This window comes from Lactuca saligna, chromosome 5 (assembly GCF_052625555.1).
Source record: "Lactuca saligna cultivar CGN05327 chromosome 5, ASM5262555v1, whole genome shotgun sequence".
Lineage (NCBI taxonomy): Eukaryota > Viridiplantae > Streptophyta > Magnoliopsida > Asterales > Asteraceae > Lactuca > Lactuca saligna.
Genome location: NC_136421.1, coordinates 165,252,109 through 165,266,934, shown reverse-complemented (window position 1 = coordinate 165,266,934; position 14,826 = coordinate 165,252,109). Strand labels below are relative to the sequence as shown.

At 32.5% G+C, this 14,826-nt stretch overlaps 1 protein-coding gene across 1 annotated transcript; it reads right to left on the bottom strand.

The window, feature by feature from the left end:
* Nucleotides 1-3,494: 3,494 nt before the first annotated feature.
* On the bottom strand, nucleotides 3,495-5,275 carry LOC144997399 (ARM repeat superfamily protein). Its single transcript, XM_078957302.1, has 7 exons — nucleotides 5,104-5,275; nucleotides 4,512-4,591; nucleotides 4,398-4,434; nucleotides 4,160-4,233; nucleotides 3,985-4,078; nucleotides 3,810-3,892; nucleotides 3,495-3,709 (listed from the first exon to the last, which is right to left on the bottom strand). Exons 2-7 carry the CDS (start codon nucleotides 4,581-4,583, stop codon nucleotides 3,533-3,535), a joined length of 537 nt encoding a protein of 178 aa, XP_078813428.1. The 5' UTR covers nucleotides 4,584-4,591; nucleotides 5,104-5,275; the 3' UTR covers nucleotides 3,495-3,532.
* Nucleotides 5,276-14,826: the final 9,551 nt, after the last annotated feature.

Here is a 14,826-nt window from a genome sequence, read left to right as displayed (position 1 = left end):
ATAAAAAACTAGTTTAAAAAACATATATGTTTTTCTGTCTTTTTGAATTAAATTTAATTAAAAAATATGTGTTATTGTGTTTTAATGTAATTTTGAAGTAAATTAAAATAACAAAAATAAGGTGGAGTGACATATTTAGTAGTAGGTATCACATGTTAGTAGTAGATGAATGTGGTGCTGATGTGACACCCACCACATATGTGGTATGTGGTGGTTATAATGGATTGTCTAACATATATATATATATATATATATATATATATATATATATATATATATATATATATATATATATATATATATATATATATGGAGTGGTTCAAATGAGAACCTTAAAATGTTAAGAACCCTAAGAACCATTTTTTAAATATTTTCATTAAAGACATTTTAGACAAATTAAACATTAAAACTATATAAAACAAACTTTTTCATTCCCTTATTTACAACTAGTTGCCACTTATTCTTAGAAGTTGTCGGACCACCATCAAACCGTTGTCGGGGCGATGTCGGACCACCGCCAGACTAACATCAAGTTTAATTGTATTTCCAGGTCATATTCACAGCTTAATAAAACAAATATTATAGTTCTAATTTATTTGGTAATGCTTTTTAATACATGCCCTTTTATTTTTGCAACCAAACATACAAAATATTAATAAAAAATAGTTTTATGCCTTGACAAAGTCAAATTTTATTTTTCTAAATTTTAGATTTCCTTAAAAAATCTATCGTGTATAATGCGTATTCATAGTTTAAAATTTTCATATTCACAGTTTAATCAGCATATTAATTCACTAATACACAACTATATTTTCATGCATACATTCATTCATATTTTAGGATAAAATTTATATAAAATATACAATTTAATACAGTCCATTTATAGTTTAATACACAAAAATTCACAACTTAATACAATTCATTTTACAATAATTCAAAAATTCAAAGATAAACTCAAACTCTACCATCCCCATCAACTACAATACGACATCACCAACCATAATTGTCACCATCCCAATCATCCTTCCTTCTAAATCAAATATGTATATAAAAATCGTTAATTAGCAGCTTAAATATTATATTTATAATTTAGTAAACCAATTAATTCACTTATTATAAGTTTACTGCAAAATAATTATAAAACTAATATCTTCTTACGTATTTATACAACACAAAAAATAAATATATTCACAAGAAAACTAAAAAAACATTCTCACGTAAATCATTTATATTTTAACATAGAGTTCATTATAAATTCACAGCTTAATACAGTCAATTAACAGTTTAAACAGAAAATTTGCAAATTAATGCAATTAATTCACATTTTTAAACACAAAAATAACAACATAATACAAAAAATTCAAAATTTACTACATTTAATGCACATTTTAAACAAAAAATTCATAGATAATGCAGTTAATTCACAGTTTAAAGCATAAAAATCATAGCTTAATACATAAAATTCACAACTTATTACAATACATTCATAATTTAATACACAAAAGTATAAATTCACATTCATATTATCAACCTAAAATTCTTAATACAGTCAATTCACAGTTTAATACACAAATTCACAACTTAGTATAATAAATTTTATGTTTAATACGTAAAAATTATACATTCATTACTATATTCTCAAATTAAAACTCATATTTCAAAACTTTACTTCACAGTTTAATAAAGCAGTTTATGACACTCATTTAAAGTGTTCACAACTTAAAGACACTTTTCAAATTTTATAATTTTCATTTACACAAATCATCAAACACCTTGTGTGCATAAAAAAAACCATTCACAATACTTATACAACTCAGACTATTCATAAATTAAAAAATAAAAAAATAAAAAAAATAAAAAAAAAAAAAAAAAAAAAAAAACTAGGATTTAGGTTATTCAAATATTAATACATAACTCTTATTCACAACTTAATGTACAACAAACACTATTTACAGTTTCAAATATTCATTCAGGCAAATCATCAAACACATTATGTGCATCATGAAATGTTTCTTGATTCTGATTTTTACTAAACCTTTTAACACATAATAGGTAACAAAAATGGAGTAAGATGTAAAACACAATAAATAAACATGAAGATAATTGTACAAGGTTAAAAAAACACTCATATAAGTTCATCATAATATACCTGATGTGAAGAAGATGATGAGTGACACATTGGTTGTAACAACACCACCAAATCTTAATGATCTTGCTTTGCCACTCGGAAGATCTCATATATTTGGTCTCGTCGGATGTTTGTGCTTGTGTAACTGGCCTCATCAATAGTTAGTGACATTTTTAATTGTCGTTGCTAGTGGCGATTAGTAGCAAAACTTACAGAGTTGGAGGAGGAAGACACTACTGGTGGTTCTATAGTGGTTGAATGGTGGTGGATCTCATATATCTTGAGCGGAAATCGCACATCTAGATGGCAGCACCGGTGTCGGCTTGGATTACACCGGAACTCCTTTGTCTGAACATTAGATTTTCTTAGAAATCCTTCCACGTCTCAAGATCCCATCAGAACTCCTTCCACATCACAAGATCTAGCTGAAAAATTTATAGATCTGAAGGAGGAAATTGTAGATCTAGCGTAAAAAATCATAGATCTGGAGGTGGATCTGGTAGATCGGTGGTGGAGACATCGTCACTGGTGGTGGTGGTGGTGAATCCGCTGTCACTGGTGGTGGCGGTGGTGCAACAAGCAATGAGAGTGGTGGTTGAAGGATATAAATGAAGGCTTTTGCTTTAAATATTAAAAGAGAAGTTAAAGTTAATAAGTTTTAGATGCATCAGTAATGGTTCTTATTCTTTTTGGTTCTCATATATATATATATATATATATATATATATATATATATATATATATATATATATATATATATATATATATATATCGGAGCAAGGTTTAGGATCGTGGGAATTTTCGTGTTGGGCACCGATTAGATTTTTGTGGCACTATTCATCGATTTTCCATGAACCAAGTAAGCGCGTGGTTACTAATTAGGGCTCCCTTATGAGTGCATCATTTTTGAGTTTCTGGATTATGACGCCATGTGAGTGTATCATTCTATTTTCTTGTTAGTTACTTATTAGAAGATTACTAGATAAAACAAATCATCTGGTAGGGAGTAGTGATCACGTGTACCAAATTCTAGTAGTTGCTAGACTTGCTAACAATAAACTTATTGGCTCCAACTTCTTTGGGTGGAGCAAAACTATTCGTATCCATATCTGAAGCATGGAAATATCTTCTCATCTCACATCTAATCCCCTTAAAGGTGATGGCTAGATTCATAGTTACAAAGTTTGTATTTGCAAATTATGAATAAAAATGTTGCTTCTTATTTTATTCTGATAAAGGAAGGAAGAGATGTAGCAAATTCCAATTAAGATTTTAAGAATAATTTTGTTGGTAAGAACCTGTATTTATTAATTCTTATCTTATTATGACGTTTATTAACTTTATGTTATTTAATTGTTACTAAAAATACAATCGAAATTTATATATTAAAAAAAAAGTTATTTTTCAATGTTTTTCAGGGACATGCTTATCTAAAAAAGCCTGAGCAAGATTAGTGAAGCTAACACCAACACCATCAGCAGCTGCATATCTTTTAATCACATCCACCACTTCACGTCTTAAGATACCTTCTTTAGTAGATTCATTACACAGATAATACAAAGCCCCAAGAGCATACTTCACCTACCAAACACATAAACATTAAAATAGGTTTTAAAAAATACAATTCCTTCATAAGAAAAAAAATAATTTGAAATTACAATGTTATATTTGTAATTCTTACTGTATTTTTAACAGGACTTGATAAGCATTGTACAAGAAGAGGTATTCCATCACATTTTATTATTACTACAGCATTTGCAGGATCTGTTGACAAAAAAAAAAACAAAAGTAGATTAGTACTATTAACTATTAAGTCCTAACTTTTTACAAATTTGCCCTCCGTATTTTTAACATACCAACACATGAATTGCATATCCCTCCAACACCAAACTCTATTAGCTTCTCATTGGGCTCTGTTATGCAGTCGAGGAAAAGTTCCAAAACATTAAGCTGTTTATGAATTATGATCCACTTGTCAAGTAAAACAGAAGAAGTTGGCATTATAAACTAATAAGTAAATAAATAATTAACCTGGCGCATAAATGTATAATTGTAGGGATCATATGCAAAGTTTGCTAAATTAGCAACGATCTTCTCCTTCGACTCTGCAATTACAAAGAATCCAAAAGAAGAAGAAATTGATAACAAAATTAAGTTAAATAAATAATATAGTTAAATTGATAAACAGTTACATGTGCTTATCTATATATCTTGATGAAAGACAAGATATTGTCACAAAAAGGAGTATGATAATAACTCTACAACATACCTTCAGTAGATGCGTTTTGAAACTGAGCTACAAGTTCCTACAAACATAAAAAAGATATAAATATTATTTTTCTTTTGTGAATAAGGATAATAAATTAGAAAAAATGAAATATACCTGAAGGTATTGGACCCTTGGAGTACCATATTTTCCAGTACGTTCTTCTTGTCTTTGAGTATTAGTGAACATGTAGTAGTCTGATAAACATGTAAAACATGTAGTGAACAAAGTTTTTATTTTTCATATTTTTTGTTTTTAACTTTAATCAGCCACATACAACACCAAAGCATGCTTGTAATGCAACCCTCTAGTTGAATACTAAAACAAATTTAGCCTAATATTTTTCTCCTAAGCATTTCATCGAACAGGTAGTAGACCACATTGAACGGATACACATAAGCATCTACCAGTTTATTTACATATAATACTTTATATTTAATCGTTTATATTAATCTTTTTGAGAAAAAATGACATAAATGACATCAATTGAAGAATGTATCAACAAAGATCAGATGGTCAACATCGATTCAGCAAAGTGAGAGACCAAAAAAAGAACACTTTGGAAGATAAAGAGAAAATGGAGAAAATGGGAAACAAACATCGATTCCAGCTAAGTAAGTGATCAAAAGAATCGATTCAAGCAACATCAGAAAACTACTTCAGTGAAAACGGACAAATTTACGGTAAGAACAAAATGAAAAGACCTTACCGGATGGCTGTTGTCGACGAATTTGACGGAGTTGGATAGCGTCAATGGTGGCGCTGCAGAGGCGGAAGCGGTGACCGGTTGGTGGCGGAGTGCTGACGGAGGGTAGCAAATCGTCGACAAGGGATGGGAGGGGAAAAGGATACGTGAGAAATGGGAATATGATTTACGAAGGTAATTAATTTTTTTTTATTTTTTATTTTTTATTTTTTTATATATATTTGGTAATAAATTTATTGGAAGTGTTCACATATAACCATTATGACCTGCTATAGCAGGTTAAATCTTAGATGTAAACGCTTTCAACAAGTTCGTTACCTAGATGTGTAAAAAAATAGTTACCCAAATATTAACAAAACGAAAAGTAAAAATTAAATTATATGAATGGTCCCTGTAGTTTGGGGGAATTTGTATTTTTGGTCCCTAACTTATTTTTTTAACTTGGATGGTCCCTACTATTTATTTTTGTTGCGCGTTTGGTCACTGTCTTATCTAAAAAGACTATTGTGCCCTTATTAATTAATTTTCTTATTTATGTATTTATTTTTTACATATTTAAAAAAAATTAATAGACCACACATATTTGTATCTCCTCGGATGATCCCTACTATTTATTTTTTAATTAATTTATTTTTTAACTCGGATGGTCCCTACTGTTTAATTTTGTTACGAGCTTGGTTTATGTCTTACCTAAAAAGACTATTATGCCCTTATTAATTTATTTATTTAAATAATTTTCTTGTTTATGTACTTATACTTTATGTATTTAAGAAAAAATAGTAGACCCCGCATATATGTATCTCCTCACCATCCCGTCTCTCATCCTTCTCAGCTTCTATTTATTTTCCATTTTTAGTGATATTGACGTCTTCATCGTCACTTCTTTTTTCGGTCCTTTAACTTTGTCGAATCAATACCACAACCCACTAATGATGAAGAGACTGTAGGTTATGGTGTTGGTTCGCTAGAGTTGAAGTACCAAAAAAAGAAGGATGGTGAAGACGTCAATGTCACCAAACGCGTAATAATCTTTTTAGGTAAGACATGAACCAAACGCGTAACAAAAATAAACATTAGAGCCCTTCCGAGTTAAAAAAATAAATTAATTAAAAAAATAAACAGTAGGGTGGTCTATTAATTTTTTTTAAATATACAAAAAAATAAATAGATAAATAAGAGAATTAATTAAAAAATAAATTAATAAGGCACAATAGTCTCATTAGGTAAGACAGGAACCAAACGCGCAACAAAAATAAACAATAAGGATCATCCAAGTTTAAAAAAAAAGTTAGGGACCAAAAACACAAATTACTCTAAACCATAGGGACCATTCGTGTAATTTATTTTTTACTTTTCGTTTTGTTCATATTTAGGTAACTATTTTTTTTTTGTACACATTTAGGTAACGAACTTGTTGAAAACGTTTACATTTAGGATTTAACCTGCTATAGCAGGTCATAATGGTTATATGTGAACATTTCCAACAAATTTGTTACTTAAATGTGTACAAAAAAAAGATAGTTACCCAGATGTGAACATACCGAAAAGTTAATTACCTTCATAAGTCATATTCCCCGTGAGAAATAGTACGAGAAGAGACAACTATGGATAAAAAAGGAACACGTTTTTTTTTTTTTTTTTTTTTTTTTTTTTTTTTTTTTTTTTTTTTTTTTTGAGACATAACCTCGTATCTGAAATATTAAGAACTTTATGAAAAATTAAGACGTAAAAATTAACATAAGATGCAACCAAACAGTCTACATCTTAATTATTAAGATCCCTCTTAATTGGATTCTCTTAATTTTCCAATTAAGAGGCTACCAAACAGTCCTGAATGTCATTTGAAGTATTACAAAATTAACCAGAAATAGAAATTTTGCAAACAAAAAATGGCGTTTGATTCTAAGAGGGTTTACATGTGTAAGTACTTGCTTCCTTTATTTGTATTTATATATTTTTTTTATTAACTGAAATTCGTTAATGTTAAAGATCATGTTCGGAATGTAGTGTTAATTTGTATCCGATGTCTTATACACAGCTAGTTATTTTGCCTTAATAAAGTCCAATACATTAGATAACTAATTTGGTTTATCATAGCAGTCTAAAGATAACTCTTTAATTAATTCTATATTCCAAAATACAAAGAACGGATATGGAATATGAAGAACAATCCAATCTGGAATGCAATAAACATTTTGGATTAATGTTCAACGTAATTTTTTATACTAATTTCTTTATTCATTTTTCACCATAAATGCATTTTGATGTTTCTCTTATAATGTCTTACACACATGTCATTTTTATGGATATTCTTGGAAAAATCAATAACCAACCAGCATACAAACCTATTTTTTGAAAGACATGCTTTGTTAGGTTCTAAGATATTCATGCAAGTGTATAAAGGGACCCTTTGCTTTTGCATCATATATTTTGCAAAGAACTTGTCACAAATCCTTGAAACGACATAAAGAAAATGGTTTTTTAGATCAGGAACTTCGAGTTGGCCTTTTGGGAGGGATTGAAACTAGAATTTCAACTTAAGCATTGATTTGAACTTTGGGAATAAGATTTGGGTTCCAATTAAACCCTAAATTTAAGAAATGGTAATATTAAGAAGAGATTGTAACTTACAAGAGTCAAGCAAGTATGATAGAATAAGAACCATAACTTCACTTAGCACTTCAAATCCTTAATCTCTTGTTAAAATCACCACCTAACCAGCTCTCAAACTTCTAGATCGATTCAAAGCGAGGAGGGAAGGAAGTCTCTCAAGCTTAACCATCATGTGACTAGATAATTAAGTAGCATTTATATAAATCCAAAAATTTTCATTCCCCCTCTATGTCCTATCATTTAATATTATATTTAAGTTAACTGTTTTTCAATTTAATGAAAAGAGACTAAAAATTTTAGCCCCAAAATCAAAATGTTATAGTTTCATAGCACTAAAGGTTGTGAAGCTCATCAATAGACTATGACGAGTTATGTATCGTAATGTTATGACCCAATATCTACAAACATAGTTTATAAAAAGAATTAGCTTGAAATTCATTAAGGATTGGTGGCACAAGTTGTTTTACATTTGTCTTCCATCTCCATGTTATTTTATCTCTTAAATATAAAGTGATGATAAAATATGAAAGTAGATGTTTTAAATTCAAGATTAGATGTTATTAATGTCGTATATCATATATAGTGATCCAAATGTAACAACAATTGAATTGATTTAGAGTTTTTAAGGGTCATGTTTGTTATGTTTGACATGATTGGACAAGTTTTCTAGAGCTATATTTGTTGTTGAGGATGAGAAAATTTGTGCCTTTTGTAAAGATAAAAAATCAAAAATGAGTATTTGCCCTAACTTTTTGGGTAGAACACATTACCACTGAAATCGGTCTTGGTCCAATGTTTTCCAAACACACTACCACCCAAAAATGCATGTTGCTAAAGTTATTATTTTTTAGGGTCAATGTCACATAATAATAAAAAGCAACCACCATATTTTTACTCATTTGGTTTCTAATCATTTTTTCTTATACGATAGAACATTAAACTTACGGTTCACCTACTAATTATACCACGATCATTTTTTCCAGTTTAGCAAGTTACCATAATGACAAGACATCATACATGGTTCACCTAAATGTTGGAAATAGTGTCTAATAGTATCAACTAATTGGTAATATTTCAAAATAATAGCAGGATTCATTTGGGTTGTCCTCATGACCCAATTAAGCAACGAATAATTAAGAGAAAATGAGTTATCAAATTATTATGAATTAATAAACTAATTGAATTTTATTTTGAAATTAGTTAAATAGTTTTAATTAATTAAATAGGTTGAATATTGATCACTTCGTTCGTAACTAATTGTAATATTGCAGAACCTTCTAGGATATGATATATATTGAATTTATCTATAAGGATAAAAGATATGGATTGATTTACATAATGATATGGTCTATCCTTGGAAATTTGAATTTTATACGTAGTGGAATAACTAAAGATTGAACGTCAGCCCATAACTGAACTATGACACTACACTACATCACTAGCTTCATAATTGAGTGTATTGTTAGTCATCCCCAATGTTTTAATACGTAGTGGAATAAATAAAGACTGAATGTCAGCACCTAATTCCTCTCGTCAGACGAGGTTGTAGCTAGCAACTTCAGGCGGGCGATCGAACTATATAAGTCCAATAATATGAATCTTATACATGTCGTTCTTTGTTCCTCACGGATTAACGGTTATAAAAATATATGGTTTTCACCAAGACACGTAGTCTTAGTATACCCAACAACATAGCTCAAATGGCTTTGGAAACGAACCTAACTCACGAACTAACGATTATAAAAATGCAGGGAGATCCTAGAGTGTTGGATCCTAACAATGTATCTAGGCATCCTAGTCCTAAACTTCTCATTATAAGACTGTTGAATACTTATAATTTTGTTGTTTAGGAATAATATTTGATTGAATTCATTTAGTATATGAGATTCGTAAGACTTAATGGATTTTCAAATTTCTATTGTCTGTTATGACGAAATTTGGATAGCATAATGGCTGCTTTTATAACATTTTTCAGGTTTCAACCAACGTGAAACCAACAATTTCCAGGATATTTTATAATTCATGTGATTAATGTAGTATAATATTTCGCAAAATAACGATTCTTAAGTCCTGAAGTTGATCATATTATTTATTACAATAAAAATCTATAACTTAATAAATTGAGTTATATTTTTATATTTAATATAAAAATATATTAATAAATTTTACATTCATTTTTACATAACTTATTTATATTAAAATTTAATTTTTGATAATTTAACTATTAATTATATAATTTCATAATCTTTGTCTTTTCCATCAAATATGACAATGTACATTCATTTTTATACACAAATAATATTTTTGGTCATTTTTTTATCTTTCCATGCTTCCATGAGATACTTTAACTTATACATATAAAATCATCATTTTTGTGACTTATAATATCAACTTATGTTATTATAGCAATCTACTTATAATCTTGTGATTTCTCTTAATAATTGTATTCATATTTCACGTAAGGTATCAATATATCCTCTTTCAACAATCTAATTTAACTTAATATATTTATTGGTGATTTATCATATTTTAAGATTGTTATTTCCCAACGTTCGAACAATAATAAAGTGCAATGCAGTTTTATGTATAAAAATTTCTAAAACATCAAGACTTGATAACTACGCATGTATTCTCCCCCAAATATGAAAACCGTAAAATAGGGACCGTAGAAACTCACCATTGAAGCGTGAGTTCAACTTGTTTGGTTCATTCATGTGAAGTTTTGCGTGAGAAATCGAAATCAACACCTTTTGAGCTAAAACAAAGCTCAGGACTATTTTTATAATATTTTAAATCAAATGGACTTGTTTTGAAATACTTTATATTTGAAAAGGGGTTGGTTTGTAATTTATCTAACACAAGGGACTGTTTGTGATAAATTATATCCAAAAGGGACCACTTTTGGTAATAACCTAATTCATTGGGGTCTGGTTTGATTGAATAATGAAAACAAGGGCTAACTTGGTCAAACTAAAGCAATGAAGGGACTGATTTGGTAACATCATAAACAGTTGAGGGGTTGTTTTTGGTCAAAACCATACAAAGAGGTAACAGGTCTCCGGCTTCAACGATCAGGAAAGGAAGGGACAATAGAAGTCGGTGGGGAGGTCCGAAGGTGGCTGGGAGATCGTGAGGAGGGGGTCGGCAGCACAGGGTTGCTCTAGTGGCTTCCTTTTTCTTCTGGTCTGATCGACTGCATCACAAAAGGGGAAGGAAGGGAATGGGATTCTCCATTTTTTGTTTGATTAAAGAAGAGAAAATAAAAATGGAAATAGAACATTGGAAGCACCTCAGGAACCTGATCAATTCAAAGAAATTGATGAAGGTGTTGGTGTAATCCAGAAAGTTTGGGGTCCATTTATGTTTATTTCCACTTGTGTTCATTTCAATTTATTCACATAGGAAGCTGTCAAAGGCCATGTTGGCCATTTTCCCTTTTCTTTAAGAAGTAGTAATCAAGTGGTTTTATGTTTCCACATTTCTAGCTGAATAGTAGGTTAAGTAACATGTAACGTTCCAGTTTTAGATGTGAAGAATAATCGAAAAATTGCCCCAAACATATCCTCTCCATTTTTGCTTTGTTTCTTGTTGTGTAAAATAGGGGCCTACAACAATACTTCGTATCAGAGCAAATCTTGTATATGCCCAAGTATCAACCACGAGTGACAGAAATGACAGGAAACAACAATGACAAAGATGGTTCTATCACTTTACACTACCCCATGCTCTTGAGAAGTAATTATGCTGCTTGGGCAATCAAAATGAAAGTTTTCATGCAGGCCCAAGGTGTTTGGGAGGCAGTAGAACCAAGAACAGCCAATACAGTTGTTGAAGTCTGGAAAGACAAGATGGCATTGGCGGCTATCTACCAGGGTATTCCAGAAGATATGCTCTTATCATTGGCAGAAAAGCAAACAGCAAAGGTGGCATGGGAAACTCTGAAAACGATGTATCTAGGGGCCGATCGGGTGAAGACGGCTAGGGTTCAGACGTTGAAGACTGAAATTGAAATAATGAGCATGAAGGAGTCAAAAACAGTAGACGAGTTTGTTACCAAAGTCACGAACATAGTCAGTAACATTCATGATTTAGGAAAGACAATAGGAGAGGCATACGTGGTCAATAAATTACTTCGGGTAGTATCTAACAAGTTTGTGCAAATTGCATCCACCATAGAGCAATTTGCTGATATAGAAACTATGACAGTTGAAGAAGTCATAGGGAGACTAAAAGCACATGAGGAACGGGTGCGAGGTCAAAGCTACTCTAACGAAGGAAAGTTACTCCTGACACATTAGGAGTGGCTAGAAAAAACGAAGAAAAGGAAGGATAAAGGCTCGAAATCTTCACAGCGAGACACCAAACAACATAATCTCAGTTCACGTGGATGTGGGAGAGGCCGGGGAAGAAGTAATTCAAACCGTGGAGGTCATTATGGTGGAGGTTTTCAGTCGAGTCGCGATGGAGGGCGTAACACGACTAGTCGAGACAAGAGTACAGTGGTGTGCTACAACTGTCAAGAACAAGGCCACTATGCATCTGAGTGCAAAAACCCACATAAAGAGAGATGCCAAGAAGCCAATCTGATGCAGGGAAATGATAATCATAAACGTGCACTTTTTCTATCCTCATACAGTAAGGGTGAAGAACATGAGGAAGTATACTTAAATGAAAAACAGGTGACTCCAAAATTGAGATTAAATGGTGATGAAGCTACAAAATCCAAGATATGGTACTTGGATAATGGGGCCAACAACCACATGACAGGGGAGGAAGAAAAGTTTTGTGAGATAAACAAGGCAATAAAAGGGTACGTTCGTTTTAGAGATGGCTCCAAGGTGAGGATTGAAGGAAAAGGGTCGATTCTCTTCTAATGCAAGAATGGAGAACAAAAGGTTGCTGAGTGAAGTATAATATATCCCAAGCCTATGCAACAATACCATAAGCTTGGGTTAACTGGCAGAAATCGATGACATGATCGTGATGCTTGGGTCATTCTTATGGATCCATGATCAAACTGGTAGATTACTAATAAAAGTAAAGAGATCAGAAAAAAGTTGTACAAGATTACACTGGAAGAGGTAAAAGCAGCATGCTTGTTAGGAAAAGGAAGGAAGGAAGATTTCCTATGGCATGTAAGGCTTAGGCACGTGAATTTCACTGCTCATAAACTGATGTTAGAGAATGAAGTGGTCCATGGGTTGCCACAAATCATCAATCCATCTCGTCCGTACGAATGGTGCTTGGCTGGAAAACAAACACGGACGACATACCCCCTGCAAGCCACGTACAAAGCAAGAAAGAAACTTGAGCTGGTTCACGAAAATCTTTGTGGCCCCATCACACCTGCAACGCCATCAGGGAATAGGTATTATATGCTTCTTGTCGACGATTTTAGTCGTGTGATGTGGATATACCTAATGAAGACAAAGGATGAAACCTTTGATGTCTTCAAGAAATTTCGTGCTCTAGTAGAAAATGAAACAGGTGAGAGAATCAAGACGTTTAGAACAAATCGTGGTGGTGAGTTTACGTCTAGAGACTTCACTATGTACTGTGAGGAAACTGGCTTGAAGCGACATCTCACAGCACCCTCCTCTCCGCAACAAAACGGGGTTGTAGAGAGAAGAAACAGGATGGTGGTTGAAATGGAAAGAACTATGTTGAAACACAAGAAAGTTCCTGAAACTTTTTATGGGAAGCTGTGAGGCACACGGTCTATGTACTGAACTGTGTGACAACCAAAGCATTAAAAGAAAAACCACCCTATGAGGCATGGTCTGGAAGAAAACCTAATATGGAACACCTAAAGGTATTTGGTTGCACGGCTCACACAAAAGTTGTAAGAGGGCATTTAAGGAAACTTGAAAACAGAAGCAAACCATTAGTGTACTTGGGAACGGAGCTTGGAAGCAAAGCCTATCGTTTAATTGACCCCAACACAGGAATAATTTGTGTAAGTCGTGATGTCCGCTTCGAGGAGGATAGAGAATGGTCATGGAGCAACTCAGTCAAGTTTAAAGATAACCTGGGTATACCGTTTGTGATAGAAGGGTATGGTGATGATTTTATAAGCCAAGAACAAAACAGTGGATCTTTTATTGGGGAAGGTAGCAGCCACTTGAGAGATGTAACCTATGAAGATATCTCACAATAGAGCCCAATTCAACAAGCCCATGATGAAGAATATTCTGACTCAGTGGACCTAGCGCAAGAGAATCACCATAACAACCCATTACCATCGACATAAGAAAGCCCTACCACACCCAACAACTCAACGGGTTCAAACACCACTTTATCGGAATCAACAGGAGGCAAAGCTCCAAAAAGATACATGAGGCTGTCAGACATTTATAGACAGGAAGATGAGCTGTTACTTGCAACTGACCATGAGGAACCAGAATCATACACTCAAGGCAACAAAGAAGGCAAGTGGGTGAAAGCAATGGAAGAAGAACTGTCTGCAATAGAAAGAAACAACACATGGGAGTTAGTTAAACTACCACATGATCGAAGACCGATTGGTCTCAAATGGGTCTTCAAAATGAAACAAGACACTCTTGGTAATATTTTGAAGCACAAGGCCAGGTTAGTGTCTAAGGGATTCGTTCAAAAGCAAGGCATTGATTTTGACGAGGTATTCGCTCCTGTGGCTCGTTTGGAGACGATGAGAATAATCTTGGCTCTCGTAGGTATCAATGGGTGGCTTGTTCATCACCTGGATGTGAAATTAGCCTTCCTGCATGGCAAGTTGGATGAGGAAGTGTTTATTTCCCAGCCTGAAGGATTCGTGCAGAAAAACAAACCGGAAATGGTGTATAAGCTATCTAAAGCCCTGTATGGCCTCCGTCAAGCCCCCCGGACATGGAACGCACGTCTAGATAAACACCTAAAGTTGCTTGGGTTCGTAAGATGGGCTCAAGATTTCTAAGTACAAATCAAAGATCCTCCATGATTGGTAACATCATCTTGACGTCATTACCCGACGCATCGATCCTCGTACCATCATATCGTCTTATAAAAATTTTAAGATCATGCCTCCATATTGTTCCGGTTGTGGTGATTCTAGAAACATATACAAAATTCAATTCTAATTTACTGAACTTCATGAAA